Consider the following 27,861-nt stretch of genomic DNA (forward strand, 5'->3'; position numbering starts at 1 on the left):
GCAGGACACAGTGTAAAGATCTCAATCCCAGTGACAGGAAAAAAGGAGGGTGGAGCCAGGACTGTGCAAAAGGGTTTCAGCCTGGCGCAGCAGTGAGACAATAATGACGACACTGTCTCCAACAAGGTAAAAGGGGGGTGATTGACAGCTATATGTACACACACACACACACACACACACACACACACACACACACAAGTACACTTGTGTTTCAGAGGTAAACTCTGAAAGGGAACAGACTCCAACTCACAGTCTTCAGAGATGTTTTAGAATGGCTGTACTCTGCAGGGAACCAACATGCTCTGCTAACCGCAATCAGTCTTCAACAGGGCCATACCTCATTCATAACTCCAATGCTTATTGAATGGTCAGCAGGTGTGAGCACATAAAAAGCATCACTTTTCGCACATCATATTCCCTCCTTACATACTCAGGACAACTGCTAAGAACTCTGGTTCTCATAAAACTGCCCCCAGCCCAGAACTAGCAGCAGCATCCGGGAACTTGTTAGAATACAAGTTCTACAAGGTCACTGCAGGTGTACTAATAAAATGGAAATTCCTAGAGCCTGTGGTAGAGCCTTTCCAGATAGTTCAATGCATGCTAACAGTGGACCACCTAGAACAGGAGCTGTTATTATCACTTTATAACAAGCACTTGAGACCCAGAAAGAGAAGGTGATTGTCCACTGCTCTGTAGAATGTGAAAGAGATGGGATTTGAACATGGTCAGTACCACTCCCTCCGCAGCCCAGCCTTTAATCACAGAGCTATGCTGCTCATTGTGTGGGAACTGAAGCATAGCTTACATCATCAAACATTAGGCAAAAACATGAAGAATGGGTGTCTGAATAATAATTCTAAATCTTAGCAGCTGAGCCATAATGATGGACCACAAAGAATAATGATGCTTCCAAGATACATAAAATCTAACTTAAATATCCACCATGATTGGACAGTTAAATAAATTATGCTACCGCCATGCAGCAGAATGGAATGTGGCTTTAAGACTGATGATTGCCAAGCTCTTCAATGACCTACAAAAACACTTGGAATATAAGAAGAAAAGAAATTCTCAGTCAGGAACCAGAAGCATCAGTGTGGACAATTCTCCCAAATCAGGCGGTGCTGCTGAGGATGTGGGTGGTTGGATGATTCCACAGCTGTTGGCGTGAACACAAACTGGTGCCATTGCTTTGCAGAAGAGTTTGGCAATGGGTATTTATGCACACATCTGGCCCCCAAATCCCACCTCTTAGAACCAGCCTAGACACGTAAGTGCATACAGCAAAAAGAGGCAGGTTTAACACTGCGACTGAGCTTCTAGTGGGAAAAAAAATTTGAAAAAAAAAAAAAAGAATTCTCTTGAATGTTAAGAATAAATAAACAAATGATGGTATATGAATATGGAAGAGTGTGGTATAGATATTGCAAAGATTTACCTGACATATAAATAGATGATAGATAGATAGATAGATAGATAGATAGATAGATAGATAGATAGATAATTGATATGAAACAGGGAGGAAGATAGAGAGACAAAAGAAAACTCTTAAGTGGATATTCTACAAGGTGTGTTACTGAGTAAAGAAAATAAAAGCAAGTTGCAGAGAGCAGCTGAAATCTATCAGTATTAGCCAGGCATTATAGCATTGCTTGTAACATGAACAGTCAGGAGCCTGAGTTGTGAGATGAAGGGCCAGCCTGAGCTACATAACAAATTCCAAAATAGTCATGGCTCTATGATGAAACTCTGACTCAAAATCAGAATTATATTACTCATTATTTTTAAAGTGAGATGGGAAGAGAAGAAAAGAGAAATGAGCATAAAATCAAAACAAAACTCCCTCCAAGTAAATCCATGCATTGTGTATGTGATGTCTACACTTTCACCGATGACTGTGAACCCAAACTCTCATAGCAACAAAACTCTGACCCATCTTTGGGAGACAATCAAAGAACTCTCTCTTACTGGTGCAGAGTGTGTAGCGGGGTCTCCGGCTTCTCTGTCTGTCCGTAGCAGCTGGCCTTGGCCTCAGGAATGTAGGAGAATTTCTCCAACATGGAAGATGCGGCAGTGGTTAAGATCCCAAGACCGTCTCTCACTCTTGCCTCCAGGCTGTAGTCCCAGTCGTCGTAAGAGACTGAAATGAGACCCGATGGAAACTCTTTGGGGATGAGCTCTGTGTTCCCAGAGACCAAACTGGGGACAATCCAGAAGAAATCGTAGCCGGTGAGGCCAAGGGAGCGAGCCTCGCTCAGGATGAGGACAGCCTCATCCTTGGAGCTGTAGAGCAGGATGACAGAGGAATGGATCTTCTTCAGCTGGACCTGTGTCTTGGCATCCTCAAAAGAGGTGTCTAGTGTGATCACGTTCTGCATATCCCAGCCCACAAAGCTGTTGTCCACTGTTGTCTTGATGAAGCTGATGAAGTCTCTGTAGCCAGGGAAGATGGTGGTGACCAGGGAGAAGACATGCCAGTCATAATCCTGCATGATCTTCAGCATAACCGTGGCTTGCTGCTGGATGGATGCTCCAAACTGGAAGAACGTGGATGTCGGATCCTGCCAAGAAAGAAGACAGAGACGCAGAGCGTGAGGCCAGAGGCAGTCGCTATGCAGTGATCTGTCTTTATTGACTTAGAGCTGCCCTTTCTAGAAAGCAGAGAAAAACATCAGCTCATTCAGAAATATTTCTGAAGAACTGGACTCGGGGAATGGCTCACCTGGCAAAGGGCATGTCATGCAGTCACAAGTATTTGTGCTTGATTCTCAGAAGTCACATTTAAAAAGAGAGACAGGTGGATCCCTGAAGCTTGCTGGCCAACCATCCAAGCCTACATGGCAAGTTACAAGCTAGTAAAAGACTGTTTAAAAGCAAGGTAGAACGCTCCAGAGGAACAATACCTAAGGCTTCTCTCTAGTTTCCACACACATATGTACATACATATGTGCCAATGTGTGCGCTGGCACACACATGAATATATATACACATGAACTCATGCATGCACATACACATACATACACACAAATAATAAAAATTAAACCCTTCTGAGATGTTCCAGGCTCCACAGCAGGCACAGAAAATGAAGGCTTGAAAAGATTCATGCTCAGAAGCCCATGGCCGGCACAAGGAAGGATATCATCTATTTTGTTCAAGCATCATGTACTCTCGTTCTCCTCTAGATTCCATCTCCCCTGCCCTTTCTGACCACCCATTTTCAATAACACCAATTTGGTCTAGTCCTTGGGGTAATGAAGCCAACAGAGACAATGGAGCATCATGAAGTATGAGGAAGTTCAAGAGAGCACAGTTGGGAGTTCCTGGACTCAGCCATTCCTGAAGCCATCTTCCTTAGATCACCAGCTAAACAAGCCATGCAGTTGCTGTGTTTATATGAGCTAGTGCAAGTGGTGCTTCTGTGCCTTCAGCTTAGTCTGCCCCATCTTACAACACAGACAGTGATCTATGTGACCATCAACAGGTTCAATTGGCAAGCATTTGTAGAACACATTGCTGTGTGCTTTAGATCTTAGCAAGAGACCATAATTCCTGGGACAGGCCCGGCAGAATCTCTGCTTTCAGAGATGCAAGGAAAACTTGGAAAAGAACAGTTTCTGTGAACAGGAGACTGAGAGAGACCTGTGGGCATGTAGAATAGAGGTGAGGGAGGGGGAAACAGGTGGGCATGCCATGAGATATATGTTTGAGTACTACAGACAAAGGGAAACTGAGGATCAAAATGGTCACCAAATATCCAAGCCTAGGTGAGTCCAGGGAACACCACATGATAGTCTCCCTTCTATCTCCAGCCACAGCCCTCTTGGCATCATTTACAATCAGAACATTGTGGATGCATATGTATCCATAGTTACTGTGCTGCACGATGACAACTCATGGGTGCTGAAGTGATGGCTCAGCTGGTAAAGTGTCTACCTTGCAAGCATGACAACAGGAATGCATGGCTCTGTTTGTCTATCTGCCTGTCTGTTTGTTTGTTTCCTTTAAAGCTTAGCATGTGGCATGTACCTGCAATCATAGTGGTGGTGAGGTGGAGACAGGAGGATTCCTGGAGCTCACTGGCTGGCCAGTTCAACCTAGTTGGTCTCTCAAAAGCTAAGGTAAATGGCTCCTGGAGAAGAATGCTAAGGCTTTTCTCTGACCTCTAAATGCATGTGTACATATGTATGCCTGAGCACACATGTGTCCATGTGTCCAACAAATGCCAACTCAATAAAAGATGCACTGTGCCACCACCAAAGTGGTGCATGACCAATGCTGGCACCACTGTGTGTGATTCTTCTGGACCTAAAAGACTTGCCAAAGTGCTCTTCTCTTACTATAACCACATTTCCATTTTCTCCTCTTGTGTACACTCATGTGTGTGTGTGTTTGAGTGATTCCATTCACATCTTTCAAAGCAATACTTTGTAGCTACTAATGACAATTTTTTCCATCTTGTTTTCTTGATCTTAGTGGCCAATGAGTTATGTATGTTTCTTGGAAACACTACTCTTTCTGGAAGGCATGGGTTTGGTGGATTACTTCACTGCAACATGACCTGAAGGCAAAGAGGAGAAATGGGAATAAATAAATGGTTTCTGGGCTCCTTCCAATATTACAGTTCTATGAATTTTACATAATTAAATCAATTAAAATGGGTAATGGATTTAAAGACTCGGGGAATTATCTTTTTCCCTACTGTAGCATTTGGAGAAATCCAATATTCTTGAATTGATGGATCATTTTTTTTCAGTCACATCTCAACAAGACTGTGAGCTCTCCAAGGACAGAGAAGCTGTTGTCCTTATCACTATCCCCACAGTGGGCAGGAGCCTTGGCCCAGGGCACACCAGGGAGTGGAGGACAAGGACATGCATGAGTAGATGTGGCCATAGAAGAATGTCCTTGGGTTACAGAGGATGCTCAAATGGGGATAGGTTAGTATCTGAGATTGTATGCTTTGTGGATCCTTAATGTCACGTTCAATGCAAGACCTTTAACACCACTACCTATTCCAAGAACTCACTCCTCCAATGGAAGCCCCAAATGCATACCTATTTATGAGCATGTGTATATCTGCATATGTGCATGCATTTGTATGTACGTGAATGTGGAGGCCAGAGGACAAACTCAGGTGCCATTCCTCAAGTGCTAACTACCTTATTTTTTTTCTAATTTTTATTTTTTTATTTGTAATGGATGAGTGGCTGAGTGTTTGCAAGCCATAGTGCATGTGTGGAGGTCATAGCAGCAGTTCCAGAGTGAAGGATAGGGCCCCATGAGCCTCTCCCCTTTCCTTGACTGGGACAGGAAAAATCACTGACTTTACTACTGAGGCAACTGGAGTCTAAGCCCACGATCACAAAGAAGACCCTCATTCATCTTAGTGGATCTCGAAACAAAAGGAATAGACATGAACATGAGACAGAAGTTTGTGGGAAATGAGAAAGGTAGAGAACAGGGTAGGAAAATGGGGTGAGAGTAGTCAGTACGCATGACATACATGTGTGTAGTCAATATGCATGACATACACATGTGAAATTGTTAAATAAATAAACAATTCTTTGAGACAACCACAGAAGCACACATTTTGGAACAGCTACCATGGATGGAGAAATGGAGATTAATATGCTAGATGTGGCTGGAATTTGGAATCCTAAAGGGTCCTTACTAACTCTGTGCAGTACATTGTTTTTTGGGTTTTTCCCCCACATTTTTTATTAGATATTTTCTTCATTTACGTTTCAAATGCTATCCCAAAAGTCCCCTATACCCTCCCCCCACCCTGCTCCCCTACCCACTCACTCCCACTTCTTGGCCCTGGCATTCCCCTGTACTGGGGTATATAAAGTTTGCTAGACCAAGGGGCCTCTCTTCCCAGTGATGGCTGACTAGGCCATCTTCTGCTACATATGCAGCTAGAGACATGAGCTCTGGGGGTATTGATTAGTTCATATTGCTGTTCCACCTAGAGGGTTACAGACCCCTTCAGATCTTGGGTACTTTCTTTAGCTCCTATATTGGAGGCCCTGTTTTCCATCCTATAGATGACTGTGAGCATCCACTTCTGTATTTGCCAGGCACTAGCAAAGCCTCACAGGAGACAGCTATATCAGGGTCCTTTCAGCAAAATCTTGCTGGCGTATGCAATAGTGTCTGCATTTGGTGGCTGATTATGGGATGGACCCCCAGGTGGGGCAGTCTCTGGATGGTCCATCCTTTCGTCTTAGCTCCAAACTTTGCCTCTGCAACTCCTTCCATGGATATTTTATTCCGTATTCTAGGGAGGAATGAAGCTCAACACTTTGGTCTTCCTTCTTGATTTTCTTGTGTTTTGGAAGTTGTATCTTGGGTATTCTAGGTTTCTGGGCTAATATCCACTTATCAATGAGTGCATATCAAGTGACTTCTTTTGTGATTGGGTTACCTCACTCAGGATGATATCCTCCAGATACATCCATTTGCCCAAGAATTTCATAAATTCATTGTTTTTAATAGCTAAGTAGTACTCTATTGTTACATCACCAGAGTGATTGTGAGATGCCCCATACACAAACGAGAGCTGTACTGATGCAGACCTGCCTTGTACTTCCTAGATGGAAAAGGTTGTGCCTGTACTATGATCTTCATGGAGAAAGATAATCACAGAGCACAGCTCAGCAGCCCAGGGCCAGCACAGCACTGGCCACCCATGGAAAAGTCTGTGCAGAACACTGACCTGGAACTTCCTCTTCTGATCTTAGACACTCTAGCACAAGCTTCTTTCAGACCTTCCATTTTTGCTGGAATCTTAAAAGGGTGACAAAGCTTGTGTGTTGGAGGCTTGTGTGTTGTTGTGTGTATTGTATTACCAAATACAATAGCATTAAGTCAGAGTTAGGGCCTTCAGGAAACAACTGTTTCAGAGCTATGACATCATGATAAACTTCTCTGTCAAGAGTTTATAACTTATTGGGCTGTTGGAAACTCTAAGAGGAGGTCTAACTGTAAGAAGTAAGTCACTGCGAGCATACTCTTGGAGGGCATAATTTGTCCCTGGTCCATCCCCTCCCCTCATTTGTTTCCTGTATACCAGGATTCGAGTGATTTATTCCATGCATGCTCTCTGTTATCATATTCTTTCACTTCAACCCAGGCCTAGGAATAATGGAGGCAAGTAATCAGAGGCTGAAAGCCCCAAACTACGAACCTAAATAAACCTTCCCTTATTCGAATTGCTTTTGGTCAAAGCAATAGTAAGCTGACCACCACAGTAGCATTCACACCCTGTCTGCAGTGAATAGATCACAGTGAACCTTTGGGGTCAGACTGCCAAGTTACAAACTTATCTAGATGCCCCTGGGAAAAGTCGCTCAATCTTACTAAGCCTGACTTTCCTCAACTGGATAATAGGTGTAGGTATAAAAATCAAAGAGTCTGGAGATGTGGCTCAGGGTATAAACTGCTTGCCATGCAAGTGTAAAGATATAGTCTGAATCCCTGTAGCCCACATACATCCAAGCACAGGGTATACATTTGTAACCGCAGTGTTTCTCCAGTGAGCCTCAACACAGGGGAGAGGAGGATCCTTTGACTTGCAGGCTAGCTAGCCTGCTGTATGCATTGAAGAGACATGCAACATGATATCCTCTCTCTAACAAGGTGGAAGGCAAAGCTTAGCACCTGAGGTTTTCCTCTGAATCTATACACTCTGATTCATATATGTCCTCCCACTCACACATACAAATAATCCATATATTAGACATCTATACAAATATACAGATATATTATGCACAGCTCTAGATGGGCAGAGATTCTTCCAACATGCCAAGCGATCCACTCCTGTGCTTTCTTGTTGTCAATAGTGTCTCTCTGCTGGTGGGCTGTAAGAATTAGGTAACCTACCCCACCCCATACTGAACTATCCAATGCCCTGAGGTCAGATACCAAGCATTCAGTAAATAGGAGACAAGGAGATTTACACAGGGGTCAAGACTCATTGTTATGTCACAGCAAGAAACGGCGTTTCCTCTACTCCAAAGTTCTCTGGTGGCCTTGAAGTGCCTCAACAGCTCAGACTATTCATAGTTCCACTGCAGGACAGTCAACAATGGCTGTGATAGCCTACTGCCTTAAGTACAGACTCCTTCCTGCATCTTTATGTACACCAGTCAAGATTCCATGTTAGCATATTGTGGATTCTAGAACCTTTCAGACCCAAATTCACATCCTGACTCTATGATAACTAGGCATGTCGCTCTGGGGAAGTACTTAATCTTCCTGGGTTTGAGGGTTTTGTCGTTGGTTGTTTGTTGGCTTTTGGCTTTTGGTGTTTGTTTATTTGTATTCCTGAAGATGAACAAAATGAACTGAGAAGAGTCAGGGTGACCTCTCTCTGCTTCTTGATTCCCAGTCTGTTTCTTTCTCTTCACTGGCTGTACTGTGAACTGCATGGGAACTGCCAAAAACCTTATGGTCTCTACCCTAGCTCATAGCCTGGGTTTTCCAGATCCATTGGCATCTGCTTTCAAATCCAGATCACACTGCAAATCAGCACATGCCCTCTGAGTCAGGAGCCTTCATTCCGAGTGGGACAGGATGGCCAAGCTCACTGTATCCATATTGTACTACAGAGAGAGTAATCAGCACCAGCGCCCTACACAGGCACGTTTATCCATTACTCTGTTGATTGACACCTAGGCTGCCTCCACAATGTGGCTGTTGTGACAACCACAGACATGGATGAGCAGGTGTCTCTGTCCTGTTCTGATCCAAAGTCCTTTGTGTGTATTTCCAATAATCTACACCACGTTTTCATTTCTGCCTGGTATACTACACTCCACCTTCAAAACTACTGAGGACTAGGCATGTATCCCTGGAGTAGACTTGGCCTTGGTCTAACATGCGTGAAGCCCTAAATTCACTCCTCAGAACTACCCTCTACCCAACCCCCCCCCCACACTACTCTATACCAAAGACATTAGACATCCTTCAGAAAGACAGAAATAAGGAGACATTTGCAATACAATTGCAGAATGAGGCTCACATTTAGTCTTGACGGTTTTTGTCTATAGTGATTTTATGGACTGGCAGAAGGCAATGGGAAATTTGGCTACACGCCCAGGAGGGAACAGATACGCCAAATGGTCCAGTCTTCCAAGTTCCCACTTCCTGCCTTGATGGTAGAGGTGGTCCCTCCTGCACTCATCTCCTTCCCCCAGCCCCCGTCATTGCTTGTACACTCAGGGCCCAGAAGGTCTGTCTCTGACCACCTCTGGCACTCTGGTTCTTGGCTTGCTTTGCCTGTGCAGTCAGAAAAGGGAAACAGATCTCACACGCCCACTGTGGCTCTGTGGCAAAAGCAGCTCTCTCCTGAAGCTCACTCACTATAGAACAAACTGTTTCAAACATAGCAAGGGAGGCAGGGGCATTCAGGATGCTAGGTTTCTGTTCTGGACCGTGTTTCCATCCCGTGCCGTGTGAGGTCTCATCCCATCAGATCTAACACATTTAATCCTGTTCTGGAATGTTCCAGAGATACTGAGCGCCCATGGAGACATGTGATTCATGGGTCCAGAATTGATGATTTAGTAGATTCAAATAATTCTACTCACCTACTTACCAAGGTTATAAACCCTCATGTTTGCTTTGATCCTAACCACTCAGAAGACGAGGGCAACACAACAGTATTTACAAATGGTGCTTCTCCTGATCTCCAAGATTCTCATGGTCCCATGATAACAGCTTGGTTATTGCAAGATCCATCCAATGCTCTGTGTACACACATCAGTGGCTCTCATCCCTAGCTGTGCATCATCATCACATGTAGAGTTATCTTTAAAACAAATGAAATGACAACAACAGCAGCACCACCAACAACAACAAAAACACCATGCTGCTGGACCTGCGCCAGTCTAATAAAGATACAGTTCCTATGACTAGGTTATCAGAATAAGGAAGCCAAATCTTTTTTTGTCCTCTGGCTTATCTCAATTGCAGGATTAATTTTACTCCACTAGCATCTTTTCAGAGACTAGAAATATGCCTGTCACACAGAAAGAGCTACATAAGTATGTGGTGAGCCAGAGGCCTGCCCCCAGGAAGAAGGCGTGAATGATCATTGCTATCAATTCTACAGCCATCTCTGTACCTTTTCTTCTGCTTCTTGACAGGGTAGGCATGGCTGGGCATGTTCAGGCCTGGCAGCAAAGATGCAGAGACACAATTGGGAAGTTGTTCTCTGAGGGGACTGTCCCAGTGATCCCTGGTATTTGTAATTGATCTCCTAGTGGATCAACTGAGGTTTTCAATGGATTTTATCTCCATCTCTGTGGATAGAAGGAAAACGTCAAGACACTGCTCAGCCTTCAACATTGGCCAGAGGATGTTTTTCTGCAGTGGGTAGTGGTTGAGCCACAACTGGTCACAGTGCTGAGAGTAACTGCCACCAAGGTTCAGAGAACATTTCAGAAGACACTGAGATTATGATGTAAGACCTGGCAGAGGAGTCACGTGAGATGCTGTCTTCTGGACATGGAATGACCATTACACTCATGAACTCACAACAGCTGTTACACACACAAGGCCAAAACAGTCAAAACTCCAGCACTGATGAGGGACTTGTTCTCCAGGCCCACCCTTACTGAAGAGTTATTTGCAGATAATGGCTGCTGGGGTGGGGAATTCTTTTCTAAGGGTGTGGTCACTGGTAGGATCCAGGTTGCTGTGGATGGACTCATCCCTGTGTACATATGGGGCAGAACTGATTTGACTTCATAAGATATCAAAGGGAGGAGAAGGGAGAGGGAGAAGGAAGAGGAGGAGGAGGAGGAGAAGGGGGGGAGGAGTGAAGAAGGAGGAGGCATAAAGTTAAAAGAGGAGACATTAGGTAGATATGGGAAAATGTGGAAAGGAGAATTAAGAAGCATATATAACATTTTATTACATACAGGTATTAAATTCTCAAAGAATAAAATAAATAAGGTTTTTAAACTTTACGAGAGTAAAGATTCAGATAAGAGCATAGGACATGTATGAACAAGTCCCATTGGAGAATCTTCTTACCTCCCCTCCCCCTCTTCCACTACCATCACATCTGTCCTCTTTCTCCTCCTCCTCCTGTTCTTTCTCCTCTTCCTCCTCCTCTTCCTCCTCCTCCTCCTCCTCCATCACATCTGTCCTCTTTCTCCTCCTCCTCCTGTTCTTTCTCCTCTTCCTCCTCCTCTTCCTCCTCCTCCTCCTCCTCCATCACATCTGTCCTCTTTCTCCTCAGTGTCATCACCACAGCCATTGTCACAGCTCAGTGTATCAATAATGGGAAGCACTGTTACTGTCCCCATATCCCTATATCCCAGATTTCCAAACAGGCTCCAAACATGAGTGTAATAAAATCCATCTAAAAGAGTACATGGCAGAGCAGAGGGTCAAGATCAGGCCATCTCTCAACTCAGCATCTAAAGGTTTTGCTCCCTTGAAACACTGCTTCCTTCCAGGTATCCAGAACAGAGAGGTGTACACCAACTCCCTCTTGAGGCATTTACCCAGCAAAGAAGATTCCCAAGAAACTGGAAAGAAAACCTGACAATTGTAGATCGTTTAATCATCCGTTGGTTCAATGAGGAAACTGAAATAAGGGAGGAATGAAATCACATCCAAGTGTCATATCCTAAAATGATACTATCCCATCATCACAACTGCCAAATTCTACTTCAAGATACCCTGACTCATCAGACCGGTCTATGATCTGAATCCAGCCCTCCAGTTCATTTCTGCTAGGAAAAAAAGAATGTCCCTTCCCATGCTGACTCCTGCAGCCAACCACCACCCAAGCTGGGGGGTGGGCAGCCATTGCTTCTTAATCCCCCCAGGGGTTATTTCTTTTGGCTCTCCTGGTTGTACCTGCCTGCCATCAGAGGCTTGGTAGATCTCTGTCAGACCACAGGGGTTAAATTCCCTCTGGGATTCTCCAGAGCTTGCTTGGCTCAACCACCCCTCCACTAGCTGCTGCTCCTGCCATTCTATAGTTCACACAGGAGCATGGGTCCCCTCCCATGCCTACTGAAAATGGTTTCCTGGTTCCCACAGCTTCAGAACAAGATTGAGCTTCACAACTGCCCCATTGTAAGCATTCAGGACTCAGTATCTATTACAGTGTCTGGGGGGTTAGGTACAATTAGGTTAGGGGTCTGATACATTGATCACTGGGCAGGGTAACGAACCTAAGAACCGTGTGGTAAACTTTGGGCTAATGAGCATATGGTGCCTGGCTTCCGTGGGTCCTCCATGCCTGCCTAGCTTGCATGGGTCCTCATGGTTCCACCTCAGGCATTTTAATAACTGAGTGCCACCCCCCTCCCCTAGGCCCCAGCATTCTTGTTAAGAAACCCAGCACCACTGTCCCCTGAACTCTTCTTTCTCCAAATCAGAAGTTTCAAGTTTTTCTTTATTTTTCTCTGCTTTATTGAGGAATAATTAACAAATAGAAGTTGTATATATCCAAGGTGAACAAAATAATGTTTTGATATGTGTATACACTGTGACATGATTACCATAATCAAGCTAATTAACACATCCATCTCTTCACAGTTACCTTCTGTGTGTGAGAGATGAGAATATTTGAGATCTACCACAGCAAACTTCAAGCACGCAAAACATGATTAGTAACCATGCTTCCACTAGGTCCACCAGCACTTGCAAACTTTATAAATGCAAATGTGGGCCCTGTGACTGACATGTCTTAACTTCTCCTGTTCCCTGGGCTCCAGCAACCATCTATATAGTCTATTTCTCTGAGATCATCCCACATTTAAGTGAATCATGCAGTATTTGTCTTCTTGTCTTTGGCTTATTATCCTGTCCCCCAGATTAGTCTATGCTGTTACAAACAGCAAGATTTCCTCTTTTCACAGGACATTATGCAAACAAATATTTGCATATATACCTATACATGTGCAACCAACCTTCTGTACCCTTGGCTTCGACATCCACAGATTCAACCATGGGCTGAAAATATTTTAGAGTTGCATCTATATTGAACAAATGGGCCTTGTTGTGACATTATTTTCTAAGCAGTGCAAGATAGCAACCATTTGCATAGCATTTGCCCTGAATCCAGTATTATGAGTAGTAGGGCTGCAATCACATGCAAATATACAGCCATCTTTATGTAAGGGACCAAGGAGTCTGTGGGCTGTGATGTCTGGATAAGGGTCCTGTAAGGAAACCAAGGGGTGACTGTATAACAGATTTTCAGGCTAGTGATGGTCTCCTTTGAATGCACACTGGGGAGATGGCTGGCCATAGGGAGGAGTTAAAAGTGCAGTTCCTGGTGAGCAGTGAGTTCCCAGACAGGGGAGTTGGGTCCCTCCTGAAGTGCCCTAACACAGAAGCAAGAACACAGTCTTCACCTAGAGTCTGTTCCGTGGGCTTTCAGAGCAGAGGGTGAGGATGTGTTCAGAGTAAAATAATTACAACTTCCACATAGCAAGCCCACAGCCTCAGCCCTGGGGTGGGCTCCCAGAACAGGACCTACTAGCTGTGTGTGACTACTTAAATTTTAATACGAGGAACTTGATCCTTTCTTAAGTCACTTAATCATATCCTTGAACTTGAAAACCAATATTTTCTCACCCTTGCTGGCCTTAACCCCTTAAGATGGTCTGAGATAAAGACTAGAAACATTATGTGATTCCATCAGAGAATCTAACAGGAATGGAGTTAAAAACAAAAAACCAAACCAAACCAAACCAAAACAAAACCCAAAAAACCCTAACCTGAGGTTTCAGAATCTCACCCTTTCTGTGTATCTAGGGAATCTGTGCAGCCATCGGACCACCCTATTCCATCTGAGAAAAAACCAGTAGAGGCACACAAAGCAGGGGAATGGTGGCCTATTCAAGCTTTGGTGTCCTTGTTGAACAACTTGGTCAAGCCGTATCTGAAGCCACCAAGTCTTGCTATCACATGCATGCCTAATTCACAAATAATATCATAACCAGTATCCAGCTTTCTCACTTGCTAAATATGGAAACTCAGGATTCCGAACTTAGCTGGCTTACACTAAATTTCACATCTGTCAGTGGTACAGCACAAACATGGTTCTCTGATCCAGTGCTGGGCACTTTCCTTGCCTGTGTCAGGGCATCATATAGAAAGTACATAGCACAGAGAACCTAACAGGGAGGCATAGGCAGACATGAGCAGGGCTGGCAGACCACATCCTAACTCTCTGTTGTCACATCTGAAAAATGAGTAGAAAAACAGCTCCACCTGCTGTAGAGGTGGCCCAGTGGGTAAGAACATTGTTGTGTAACCAAGAGGACCTGAGTTCAGATCTCCAGCACCCATGACCCCTGAAGCTCCAGCACTGGAGGAAGAAGAATAGAAACAAGAGGATCACACTGGCATGCTGACCAACCAGTCTAGCAGAAAAGCAGAGAGCCCCAAGGTCAGTGGTAGAGATACAGGACACCTGACACCCTACCCTGTGCACACACACACACACACACACACACACACACACACTACCCAGAAATTACTGTACATGTTGTGATAAATAAGAAACATGGAAAGGTCAGTCAAGCTCTTTTGGTATCAACAGAAGGATAGCAGTTTTGACCCTGGTCCTGGGACCCATATCCTTCCACTGAAGGACACAGGAGCCGTTTTGCACAAAGAGCACCCCCTACTGAATGGAAAGAGCTCTGTATCAACTTCCTATGTAGATGATACTACCAGCAACACCTCTGTTTAAGTGCTCTAGGTACCTGGGAGGGATGCTTGGACTCTGTTCTATTTTCCCTCTAACATATCCAATCAGAATGGAGAGCAGCCAAGCAAACAGCTGCATGCTATGCCCCTTCATCAACTGGTACCTAAATCTCACTGCCATGGCCCAATGCTCCAGACCTTCTGAGGATTCTGGACCTTTCTTTAATGTGCCATCCAGATACATCCAGAACTTTCCCTCTAATGAGAGCTTCAAGGCTGGAGGAGAGAGTGCATCTAAGCAGGATGTGGTGGCATATCTCTGTAGAGAGAATCTCTGATAAACATCACCTGTCAGTATAAAAGCCTATGGCCAGTGAGCTGAGGCAAGAAATAGGAGGCTGGTGATGAAGAGACTCGAAGGAAGAAGTGGGCCAGGACTGAAGGAGAGGTAACTAACCAAATGGTAGACATATAATAATAGTTTGAATAGGTTAAATAAGTTATAATCTAGTTAGGGAGTGAGCTAAAGCTTATGGCCTAGGTATTTAATGATAAAAATTAGTCTCAGAGTTGTTATTGTTGAGAACTAAATGGCTGGAAGGGAAAACAGGTTTTGTTTGTTTGTTTTCCCACACCTGTAACCCTAGCACCTATACTTGGGAAGCAGAGGCAGATTCCAGACCAGCCTAGGCTATATAGTGAAACCATGTCTCAAAAGAAGACAAAATTGAAGCTATACCTATGCATAATGAGGTACACTTCTTGGATTCTGCTGAAACTCATTTAGGACAGCCCAGCATAGTCTACATCAGTCAGGTCCATGGCCATGCTGCTCCTGGGCCAGCTTCTAGATCATCCACAGGTGCCTGCTGGGAGGCAGGCCCTTTGTTCTAAATTAACACACAGCAAAGGCCCATGCTGGCTTCATCTACTGCTCTGAAAAACTGCAGGTAAGCCTCTGGTTCCAGCATTCCAAGCAGGGTCACTAACAGATATGGAGATCTGCAGTGATCAGCATGGAAAACCTTGCTCTCCCCAAAGCCAGGGAGGGAGTCTATATTCTCAAAGGCCACTTGGTCAGGTATCTCGAGAGATGAGAAACTCAAGTTTCCAGGACCATCTTTGCTTAGCCATTCTGACTGTGACTTCTCCGAAGCCATGTGTAGGAGATACCATTTCTTGAGAAAGCATGTGGCTTTAAAAGTCACATGATGAACAGCTGCCATTCTGACCACTAAGTATTCATTATTCCTTGACTGATAACAGTGAATTTTCTCAGAAAGCCATCATTTCCTCTTCCCCAGACAAGCCAATGGACTCATTTAATTTCCATAGTGTCCTCATAATTAATTTTAGGCTAAGAACTTGTCCTAAACCAGTCCAGACATAGTGACTCTTGAGGTTTGTGGAGAAAAAAAATTTAAACTATAGTTTCTTTTTATTTTAACCTGGAAGGTTCTTCAGCTGAAATTTCTGGCAGCTGTCAGATCTCCTGCTCTATGCTACCTTGAGAAAGAAAACCATTGAGGCACGACTGAGCTGAAACACGGAGAGTTAGCAGACCCTGATGGTCTTGCGCACCTTGGTCAAGCCATACCTGGAGCCAACTTACTCTTGTCAAATGCATGCCTTAATGTATTATCGTCCTTTCTCAAAGCCAAATTGGAACTAACTTTTCTGATCTATATTCCAGAAGATTCCTGATACCACACCGAGTAGGCAAAGAAACAGAGACTAATAGAACACTAGTGTGTTCCCTCATCTTGATGACCTTGGATCAGGAGAATTCAAGCCTCTGCTATCTTCTCCTTCTCACCCGTGCTCCCCCAGAGGTACTGCCTTCTCCACTCATCTCCCTCTTCCCTTCAGGAGCTCTTCATCCTTCCCCTATCTCTGTTTATCCATAATATGCGGCTGAGGTTGGCTCTCTCAGACAGTCTGACAGCCACAGCTGCTGCGACCTAGACATGAAACATGACAAGTTACCAGCAACAATACTGGCTTGTCATTAAGCCATTGCACTGAGAAGGAGAAGCAAGCAAGTCGTGTTCATTACAATTTCATCTTGGGCTGTGGAAGGATGAAAGGAAGGAGGCCACTTCAGTTTTAGAAAGACATCATCCCAGACTTTCCCACCGCTCCTGCAGGTGGGAAATTAATATTAACCTGATGGTTAATATTAGAGTAAAAGGATCTCTTTTAAAATGTTCCCCTTGTCTCTGGAAATGTCTATGAACCACCCTGAGACCTTGGCTTCCAGAGGAAATTCTCTCTCACTCTCTGTTCCCCTCCAAATGAGTGTCTGTGTCTCTGTGTGTGTGTGTGTGTATTTTTGTATGTGCATGTGCATACACAAAAATGTACACACACACACACACTCAATCTATTTCTTTAAGACAGACTCTCTCACTGGAACTCACTGATCCAGGTAGATACCATGATCAATGACCCAAGGGCTCCCTTCCTGTCTCGGCCTCCAACACCACAGACATTACAGATGTTCACATAGCAGCATGTATGTTTCATGTGGATTCTGGGGCTAGCACTTGGGTCTTCATTCTTGTCTGGCAAGTGTTTCACCCACCAGCAACATCTCCCCAGCCCCAGGCTCAAGTTCTTAATGGCACTGATGGCACCAGATAGAATGTGACTCCATAAAGTTCTCATATCTCAGAGGCTCTGATTTCTTCCCTTTGCAAAGGTTGCTGTGATTAGGAGACCACATGCACTCCTACTCACACACCGGAAACATCATTAATGAGAGCCGTGATTATTGTAGCCATGTAATCATGAAAGAATCAACCACAATGATGACAGGAAACCCAAATAGGACAACCCACCAGCATAACGACAACAGCAAATACAAAACAACCCCCCTCCCGGTGACTCTTTCCCATGTGTCCTGTTGTAGATGCCATACATGTGGCAGAGACTAGGCACAAAACAGGAAGAAAACTCACCTTGGAGTTAAAACTCAAGCCCCCACCTCCCAGGATCCCCTTCAGCTCTGGACCAACTGGAAATGATCAGATAAACCACTAGGAAAGACTCAAACGTGTTTAATGTTCACACTAACTTTAGGGGAACTGAAACCCTGTTTCAGTTAAGCAAGCGAAGGGGCTGTGTCCTGAGTTTAAGGAGCACAAGCATCATTTGTGGGAATCTTGTGAAAATGCAGTTCAGGATACAAGGTCTAGTGCACTGCTAACATGCTTCTAAGTGATGCGAAGGCTACCGATCCGTGGCCATGATGTGAGCTGTAGAGGTTAAGTGTAGAGGTTAAGTCACATATCGAGGTCACATAGATAGTGTCTATGTGCATGGAGGTTTGGGTCTGTGGCGCCAGGTGACTTCTGTCTCTCCAGGGAACAGCACAGGATGACACAAGGTACCATCCACTACCTGGCATCCTCATCCTGTCTTTCCATCAGGCACTCCCAGCTGAGACAGCACATGTCACACACAGCCTATCTGTCCCCATGGTGTCATCCAGCAAAGCATGCTTGGGGAGAAGTTGAGAGTTAGAACCAGCTTCGTGGAAAGGGAAGGAAGGGAGGCCACCCTGTAGTGAAGCATTCTACTCTTGGAAGAACCTGAACCAATCAGCATAGGAAGAGCCTGGAGAGATAACTGCCAATCAGCCAAGGACTCATCACATCTGCTCTTGAACACCCAGAGGATATGACTGCCTTCTCCTAGAGCAGTTAGTTACTCTTGAAAGTAAAGTTCAGGCAACACTCTAAGCCTCTGTTTTACATCTATAAAATAGAGTTAATGATGCCCTGGTTATCCAAAGGGTACAGGAGCCTCCATGACATGGTGATGAGCCTTAGTTCTGTGACCTGCTAAATGAGGGGCCTAAGCAGAAGCCGGCTGGGTAAATGACAAGAGGCTGCCATCTCCTCTCTCCCTTCTACCTCCATGGTGCTCCCAGAACACACTGTCCAGGCCTCTATTGTTGATCTTATAGTTTAAGTGTCTATTTAAATATCTGTTTCTATGCAACGAGATTAATGTCAATTCATCTCTGCAGCAACAATACCCAGCCCAACTGCTGGTACATGGCGAAGCTATGAACATTATTTGCTGGAGATAGAAGTAAATGGATTGGTAAGTAGATGGATTCAGAGATGTAAGAATGAATGAGCCTGTGGATGAATGGATAGATACTGAAATGGAAAGATACAGAGGCGGATGGAGTGACAGAGGGATGGACAGATGAGTGGGTGGGTAAATGGATGGATACAGGGATGAGTACATAGAGGGACAGATGGATTGAGGAATGAATACACTGGTGAAATCAGGAGTGGGTGGATGGATGTGTGGATAGATGCATAGGTGGATATACACAAGGATAATATAGGTGGATGCATGCATAGATGTATGGATGCATGCAAAAATGGAGGGATGTAGGATGTGTACAGGGACAAATGATGGATAACACAGATGGGCAGATGTATGAATAGGTAGATGGATGAATCAATAAATGTATAGAAGGGTGGAAGAGCATATGGAGAGATGTATGAATGAATGAATGAGTGAGTGAATGAATGAATGAATAAATAAATAGATGAAGAGAGTGATAAATGAATGGAGAAATTAATATTGAGTGAATCCAGGGACTGATAAATTGGTAGGTGAGTGAATGGATGAATGGATGAGTAGACACATAAGAGACTGAAGGATGTGTGGGTGGCTGTTGTGACAGGTGGATAGATAGATAGTGGATTCAGGGACTGATTAAAGGATAGAAGTATGGATATGTAGATATGGAGATGGAGGACTGCATGGATGGGTGGGTGCATACATGATGGAGGGGTGCATACAACAATGAGGGGGGTGCATACATGGTAGAAGGGTACATACAATGATAGAGGGGTGCATACGTAATGGAGAGGTGCATATATGACAGAAGGGTGCATACAACAATGGAGGGATGCATACATGATGGAGGGGTACATGGATAGATTCATGAATCACTGAAGTTGTAAGTATGAGACAGTGAAAGAACAAGCAACATTCAGGAAGGGAGAGGGAGTAGCTGGGTCAGGGGTGTATCAGGAGGATCAGAGTGAGGTGTGCAAAGAGCTGCAGAGGAGAGGAGTGGTTGAGATGATGAAGATCAGAGACAGAACTGAGACTCTGAAATATGGGACTCTTGCTACCCAAATCCACAGGGTCCAAAAGCAAGCAATAAATGCATATTGAAGGGAATATTTTCTTTATCTGAACTTTTGTTACTTGGTCTTCAGGAGTCCAAAAACCAAAAACTTTCAGACAAGGAAGACTACTTGTCCATTGGACCCTAGAAGCGGATTAGAGGAATTCATTTCAGCAAGAAATGTGTCCTGGCTACTATCCCTGGGCCTCCATGGCACAGGGACCTATGGGAGTCATATCCCCTTCTCTAGCTCACTCCCAGGCTACACTACCTTCTCCTCTCTTCTTCAGTAACAGCATGCAAACATAGGGGTCATGGGTACCACATGTCCTGAACTGACAGATCCACGGGGATGGAAAATTATAGCCTGGGCTATAATTGCTTTGCCAGAACCAAGAATATGCCCAGTGGATTCTACCCATAGGTAGCTCAGCAGAGTAGGAGTCATCTAGCTTCTGGGCTGACAGTAAGTCCTAACCTCAGTTCTTCCCCATATTACATCTGTGGGTGGACTTGAGAAAAGATGCCAACCTCATTAAGCCTCCATTCCTTGGGCTATGAAGATGAGCAAATCTATCATCACTGATAAGTTTTCTCATATATAAAAGCTCATGTCCATTGCTTCTGTCTGTTTATATTTATTGTGTCAATCACTTCTTCCATGTTATCTCGTTTAATCTTAGTGTACTCCTGTATTAATCACTTTCCTTGTCACTGTGAGGAAATGCCTGACTACGACAACTTGGGATATCACACACATACCCCATGAAGGAGATCATATCCATTACAAAACACAGTTGTTTGGAGGCTGTTAGACTTCACAGTCCCTGCTTGTCCTGGCAGGGCACACGCTTCCCATTCATCAGTGCCTAACTACTTTCTTCTGTATCTTGGCCCAATAATGGCTCCTGGTGTTTATGTTCAAATAGCACCTGGAGACTCCCCATTCTATAGCACAGTTTCTGGCCACTGCCAGCTTCTTCCTCTGAAAGTCATGCATCCATGGAAGAAAAATGAAGTCTGAACCAAAGCCAGCCAATTTAGCAACCTTTTACTTGAGCAGAATATTCTGCTTGCTACTCACTTTCCCACTGATGCTAACAAATCACACATCTTCCTGTAACTTATGGAGATTGAGAGCCTGAGGAGCGTCATATCTCTGCATCCCTCCTACACAGCCTTGGGACCAGCAGACCGGATATAGACTACCATGCTCCCATTTAGTGTCATAGCACTGTTTCCCCATGTGCATACTTAGGTGCCGTGCATGCATGTGCATTCCTGCATATGTGTTGGAAAGCTAATATTTGTTTATTCCCTACATTATGTGCTAATTTTGACCGCTCATCTGAGACCCACTTGATGATTTTGAGAAGAGACTAAACTAATTGTGACCAGTGTTCACAATCACAACCGAAGTCTGAGTACAGATGGAACCAACAGTGTAAACAAGGTATAGAAAGGGAGAGGTTTTAACAGAAAAATGGAGGGTTTGAGTGTCTTCTGAGAAGTGATATAAATGGGGAAATTGGATGCTGGTCTCTGCAAAGGTTTCCAAATTACTGTTTGAAAAGGGAGAAACAAAATCGATGACGCTCCATTTCTGTCTGTGCTCAGCCCCCAGGCCTCCTGCTTATAGTTATACTCACAGATAGCATCAGGCAAGAGCCCAAGTCAGTCAAAGATGTCCCTCTCTACCCTGCCTCAGGCTGGAAAGTGTTGCTGTAAGCAGAAACCTCAAAGGCTACAGAAGTCCTCACACACACACACACACACAAACACCACCCACTGATGTACAGACACACACATACACACACACACACCATCACCATCACCACCAAAAGCAACAACTGACATTATATGCACACACCACCCACTGATGTTCTGATATACACACACTACCAACTGACATCCTGACACACACAGGCTCACTGACATACACACTCACACATACACACACACACACACACACACACACACTACCACCAACAACAACTGACATTCTTACACACATGACACCCACTGATATCCTGATATACACACACCACCAACTGACATCCATACACACACCCCACCCACTGTTGTCCCAGCTCTTAGCAATCCTCTGTGTCTCAGTGTCTTGGTTGCTGTGATAAAACACTCTGACAAGATCAACTTAAAGGAAAAAGGGTTTATTGGGCTCACAGTTTGAGGTACAGTTCATTGTGGTGGGGATGGAAGGAGTTTGAACCAGATGTTCTCCGGGTGCCCACAGTCAAGAAACAGAGCCAATGCATGTACACCAGTGCTTCCTCTATTTATCCACTCTGTACACTTCAGGATCCCATGAGCAGGGAATGGCCACGCCCAGTTAAAATTCTTCCCACATCAATTGACATAATCAAAATAATTTCCTATATATTTGGCCAGAGGCCACCCTCTGGGATAGTTTGAGTCCTGTCAAGCAACACTAGTCATCACAACAGACTCTGCAAATTCTATAACAGCCATGGAAATTCACAGAAAGCTCTCTTTCTTCCCATTTTATATATGAGAAAACTGAGGCTAAAGTCTGAGATCTTACTGGCCTCTGGGCTCACCCAAGAAAGAAGTCGTGGAGCCCAGCCACACAAGGTGTAGTGTAGGAATGCTGAGAGCCATATCCAAAGAAAGCTGCATGTCTGAAGATGAGATACCCTGAGCTGCTTCTGAATGGAGAGCAGCCAGACACATGGCAGAGCATTCTGGAGATAGCAGAGGTCAGGTTACAGATGTAGCAGTGCGAAGATCAGGTCTGTACTGGGAATGGTAAGCAACACAGAAAAGAACACAAAAGCCTGAGTCTGGGAGAGAGCTGGGCTCAGGGCAGCTCCATGTCTGGCTGGCTCTCACTGTGATCCCTGAAATAGGCTCAATGATTCCTACATACTGTATGATCTCCATGTGTCCTATGTACTGTATGATCTCCATGTGTCCTACATACTGTATGATCTCCATGTGTTCATCTCCCAGATACAGCATGTTCTCTCTCTTATGTGAAACCTGTTATCATAGATAGATAGATAGATAGATAGATAGATAGATAGATAGATAGATAGATAGATAGAAAGAAAGATAGAAAGATAGATAGATAGATAGATAAGGATCATATGTGTACTTGCATACACACATTTGACATGAAAATAGGAAGGAGACTATTTGGGAGTAGGATGGTAAGGATTATGGGGGTAGAAAGGAGAGGAGAGGCTAATGGGAGTAAATTTGATCAAAATGATTGGTATTCTTCAACAAACATATCATTATGAAACCTGTAGCTTTGAGATTTTATATATGTGTGTGTTCGTGTGCATATGCGTGTGTGTGTGTGCATGTGTGTGTGTGTGCTAATTAAGAGGTTTGAAAGAAATTGGTGGGGCTGTACAGAGGCTTAGCAGTTTAAAGTGCTGCTGCTCTTCCAGAGGCTTCTAATTCCGTTACCAACACCAGTCAGGAAGCTCAAAATGGCCTGTAATACTAGTTCCAAAATTTCACCACCCTCTGCTGGCCTCTGAGGGCCACTTGCAAACACATGGATGACACATGCACCAACACATATACATACAAAAAATTAACCCTTTAAAATGTTCAAGAAATCGGAGTTATCGCCCTTAACTCTTACATGATTTGTATGGTGTCTGTGTGCCTGTTTCTGTCTGAGTGCTGTGTAAGCTATCAGGTTATAAGTGCCAGAGGTCAGAGGTGGTTTTGTTTGTTCACTGACGTATTGCAAGCGTGTGTAACAGAACCTAGCACAGACAAAAACTCAATGTTTTTCTTTGTAGAACTGATTGAAGACATTGACGTTGGTCTTGGAAGGAAATGACTAAGTGGATGCAAAGTGAGAGAGGAATGGTGTCTGAAGAGACCCAGAGCAGAAAAGTAAAAATGTTTTCATGTTTCCCGGGCATGTGACAGAGTCCTCTAAGGAAGTCTAAGAAGCCCCGTGATGCGATCAGAGATTTGAAGCATCTCTCTGGCTAGCATGTGAAGGATGGTCCTGGAGGAGGAACGGACTGGCCATCAGATGTGCAGGCCTAGAGCCACTGAGTCAGTCACAGGAGAGGGGAAACTGCCAGAATAGAACAAAAGCATGATGGCTGTCAGGGGCTCAGCTCAAGTGGTCCTGCAGCCAAGTGACAGGATAGGCAGGGGGTTTGGCATGGAGGAGAGTGCAGACCATCAGAGGACAGTGAAGGGCAGCAGTGCTGCTTATGAGGGTGGAGAACATGCCAGGCTTGCTTTCTCTCAGCTCTCTCTGGCCCCCAGCACTACAGCTAATGCACAGCTTGTTAATGTTTACAGAATGAATCCCAAAACAGGGGAAAGACAGCAAGGAAATGCACATGGAAGTCAGAAGCTACCCGCTTGCCAGCCCTCCACGTCAGGAGCATAGAAAGAGACATCAAAGCTGCAGTCTGAGGCAAAGGGGGCTCTACTGGCACCTCATAACATGAGTGGGTGAAAAGAGTCTGGGAATGGAGGAGAGCCATTAGAACATGGGGACCAGCATCAGGAGTGTACGCAAGGGGAAACGGACGGAGGGAGAGAAGGGGGGGAGCAGGGGAGAATCGCTGCTCAGAAGCCAAGGGAATGAGGAAGACAGGCTGGATGGCACAACATAGTGGGACAGTCTCTACAAGTTCCTGAATGCACAAAAGAGCAGAAGCCAGACTGGAGCATTGCACGAAAGTTCCAGAGATGCAGAACCTAAAGGAGATGCTTTGACATTTTCCAACCTAGCTTGGGCTCGTCAAACCTGAAGACATTTAGAATCGGAGAAGACTGCTTCTGATTGCCGAGGTCAAAAGGCTCCTCCTGCCTCTCCACCTCCCACGCCTCAGGGTCTCTTTATCTCTTTTCCTGAGCAGACACTGGGGTGTCCTACACAGCCCTGTTTATGCTAACTGAAGATAGAGAGGATACGTTTCCTTTTTTCAATGACTCCCAGTACATGCTTGCATGGCATCTTCACCACAGACGTTCCCTGAGCTCCTGCTCCTGAACTGCATAAATCTAACTGTGCCTCATTTCTCAGAGGACAAGGAGGAGCAAAGGTTGTGTACCATGGGAGGTAGGTGAGAAGAGCAGCTTACGAGGGACGGTGACTCTGCCTGACACGCATGCATTGCTTCACCTTCTGTGACATCTTCTGAGGGTTAGTTCCACGACCCTTGACATTGAGCAAGGCAGAAAACAGAGTTTGCTATAAACCCAACACCACCTTTGACTGGGGGAACTCAGAGCAGCTGCTTGTTTGTAAGCTACCAGGTGCCTCCATTTCTGAAGTCCACGTCAGATGCCCGGCAGACGTTCTTGGCCTCTCTCCATCTTTTTAAGCCCTGGTCAAGCAAATGATCAGGCCATGAATAATAAAAGCAGAGATTTAATCAGTTCACAAAAAATGTTGGTGTTTGGATGAGTCCTCTGCTTCTAAATAAAATTATCTACTCACCACACAAGTGCCCTCTACTCTCAGATAAAATGAATTAATAAGGAGAAGGACTACGGTCCAAGTCCCAGAATCCAACAGCAGCAGAGTCATCCTCTCTCTAGACCCATGTTCTATTTAATCTTCACATTGAGGAACAGCCAAATGAGAGGAAGACAGCATCAAACCTTCTTGCATGTAAACAGAGAGACGACAGTGTGGTTCCTGCATGGGGTACCACATGGCTGCTTCTCTGTGAGGTCAAACCCAGAGGTGTCATGTGAGCAAGTGGCTCAAGCAGCACCAGGGGAGGCATCTGACTCTCTCCCATTTCCAATTCTAACAAGTCAGGAAACAAAATAATCTCTGTCACCATTGGGTAGCGTCAAGCAGGCATGGGAAGGTCATTGTGACCAGGTCTTCCAGGGGCTGAGTCCTGTCTTCCTGCACCACCCATCCAGCTTCTGTTGCTTAAAGTGATCAAGATATAAAACACTTCCTGGCTGAGCATGGAGGTTCATGCCAGGTGATCTGAGAGTGACAGGTAGACTATCTTCCAAGGCAGGTGACCCTAAAATGGGAGGTCTGAAAATAACCCCGTGTTACAATGGGGTTGGTGTCTTTCTTTTTTGTCCCTGTTTTAATTTTAAAATAACAATGGTGGTGGTAATGATGATGATGATGATGATGATAAAACTTCTACCAAAAAGCTTCATTTAAAGTAAAGGTGAGAAGACAGCTTTTCAAGGGTTCCAGAGGGGCCCTGATGTCACCAGACATGAGCCATGGGGTCTTGTGTAAGTCACCTCATATTACAGTCCCTGGGGTTTTCTGGGAACGGTGATCAGTGCTCTTACCCATCTTGAGAGCTACAGCAAGGTCTGGAAGCCAGGCATGGCTTAGCTGGAGCTGCCTCTAATTCATATGTTCATCCACCCCACTCTCTTGGCATCTCTGTGCTAGGCATTGTGTCGGAGGCTGGAGACCCAGTGCTGTACAAGAGCATCCATGGTACCCACACCCACGGAGCTTATGGCTGTGAAAGAAACAGCATTGATCGATCAAACTGCTGTCCAAATGCAAAACTGCCTTTGCTGCTTGCATTTTCCCAGAAAAGTTTATAGCGTTTTAAGGACCCTCCGTGGAACTGCTCAGGTGACCAGAAACGTCCCTAAAGGACATGCTGGAGATGTTATCCTGCCAACCAGGAGAAGGGGATGCCTTTTATTATGAGGGAGTTCATGTGCAAATGCCCTGTGGTGAGAGGGGACCATGCATTTCTGAAAGGGAGCCACTGAGGTGAGAGTAGAAGAGACTCCTTGGTTGTCTGCTTATAAAGCAGGTTTTTATTCCTTTAGCAGACAAAAGGCTATTTATTACCTTCCTCTTGCCTCTCAGCTGCCTGAGTCTTTTTTCACAGTTTCTATCTAATCCCTTTCAATAATTCTCTGGCTGCTAATCAGAGAAAAGTGCTAATTGCCTTCTTAGCAATGTCTGCTTCTCTGCCATCACAGAAGCCCTGACTCCCTCCTCAGGAATACTCCTGTCTGTCACCATGGCCCTTGTGTGCTCCCTGCCTCGGCTTCCGGCTTCCTTCTTCTAGAGAACACGAACCTTCTCAGGCCAGGTGCCGCAGGTGAGAAGGGAGCCTCCTAGGCCCAGCACATGGAGGGGAGATGAGGACTGAGCGGAGGCCTACGGCTTCTTTCACGGAGCCATTGTCCCTATCCAGTGAGGAAGACAATCTTTCACTCCAGTCCAGAGATTCTGCGATTTTCTTAAGGGCACCTCCTGCCTTCCTTATGGGAACTGCACCAGCACACTGTGCTTGGCTATGGGGCTAGAGTCCCCACTGACAGCACAGGCCAGAGACACAGATGCTGCCTCTACTCTGTTCAAGGAGTGATTTAACAAGAGTAACGCAGGCCATTTGGGAGTCTAGGCTATCCAGAGGAGCTCATTGGGCTTTCCCTGAGTCCAACCTGACAACTGTCTGCAGACCTGGACGGGGAGAGCAGCATTGTCTTTCTTCTTTCTAGAGGCTTCCAGAAACCTTCTCTGGAGCATCATGCTGATCAGTCTTTGGGTAGCACTTGCTCTTGATATGAGGAATACATCGAAGGGCGAATGTGCTCCTTTATGTACTTTGGTGGACTTTTCTCTTCTTTCCTCTCACTTTTGCCAGGAAAAAGGATAGTGATAAATTTCAGAGGTCACAGGTCTGCTGTCTACATGCTGGGTGACTTTGACAAAGTTATTTAACCTCTGTGTCTGCTTTCTCCACCACATATTTTTTAATTAGATATTTTCTTTATATACATTTCAAATGCTATCCTGAAAGTTCCTTATACCCTCCCCCCCCCCCCAGCCATTCCCCCTTCTTGACCCTGGCATTCCCCTGTACTGAGGCATATAAAGTTTGCTAGACCAAGGGGCCTCTCTTCCCTGTGATGGCCTACTAGGTCATCTTCTGCTACATATGCAGCTAGAGACACGAGCTCTGGGGGTACTGGTTAGTTCATATTGTTGTTCCACCTATAGGGTTGCAGACCCCTTCGGCTCC

At 45.0% G+C, this 27,861-nt stretch overlaps 1 protein-coding gene across 1 annotated transcript in view; it reads right to left on the reverse strand.

Moving 5' to 3' along the window:
• The window catches only part of Grin2a (glutamate ionotropic receptor NMDA type subunit 2A), a 415,612-nt gene that overhangs the window by 185,091 nt on the left and 202,660 nt on the right, over positions 1-27,861 (reverse strand). Inside the window, exon 4 of the mRNA XM_021184964.2 lies at positions 1,972-2,564. Within this exon, the coding sequence (XP_021040623.1) occupies positions 1,972-2,564 (593 nt within the window). The remainder of the gene's footprint in view (positions 1-1,971; positions 2,565-27,861) is intronic.

This window comes from Mus caroli, chromosome 16 (genome assembly GCF_900094665.2).
Source record: "Mus caroli chromosome 16, CAROLI_EIJ_v1.1, whole genome shotgun sequence".
NCBI classification, from domain to species: domain Eukaryota; kingdom Metazoa; phylum Chordata; class Mammalia; order Rodentia; family Muridae; genus Mus; species Mus caroli.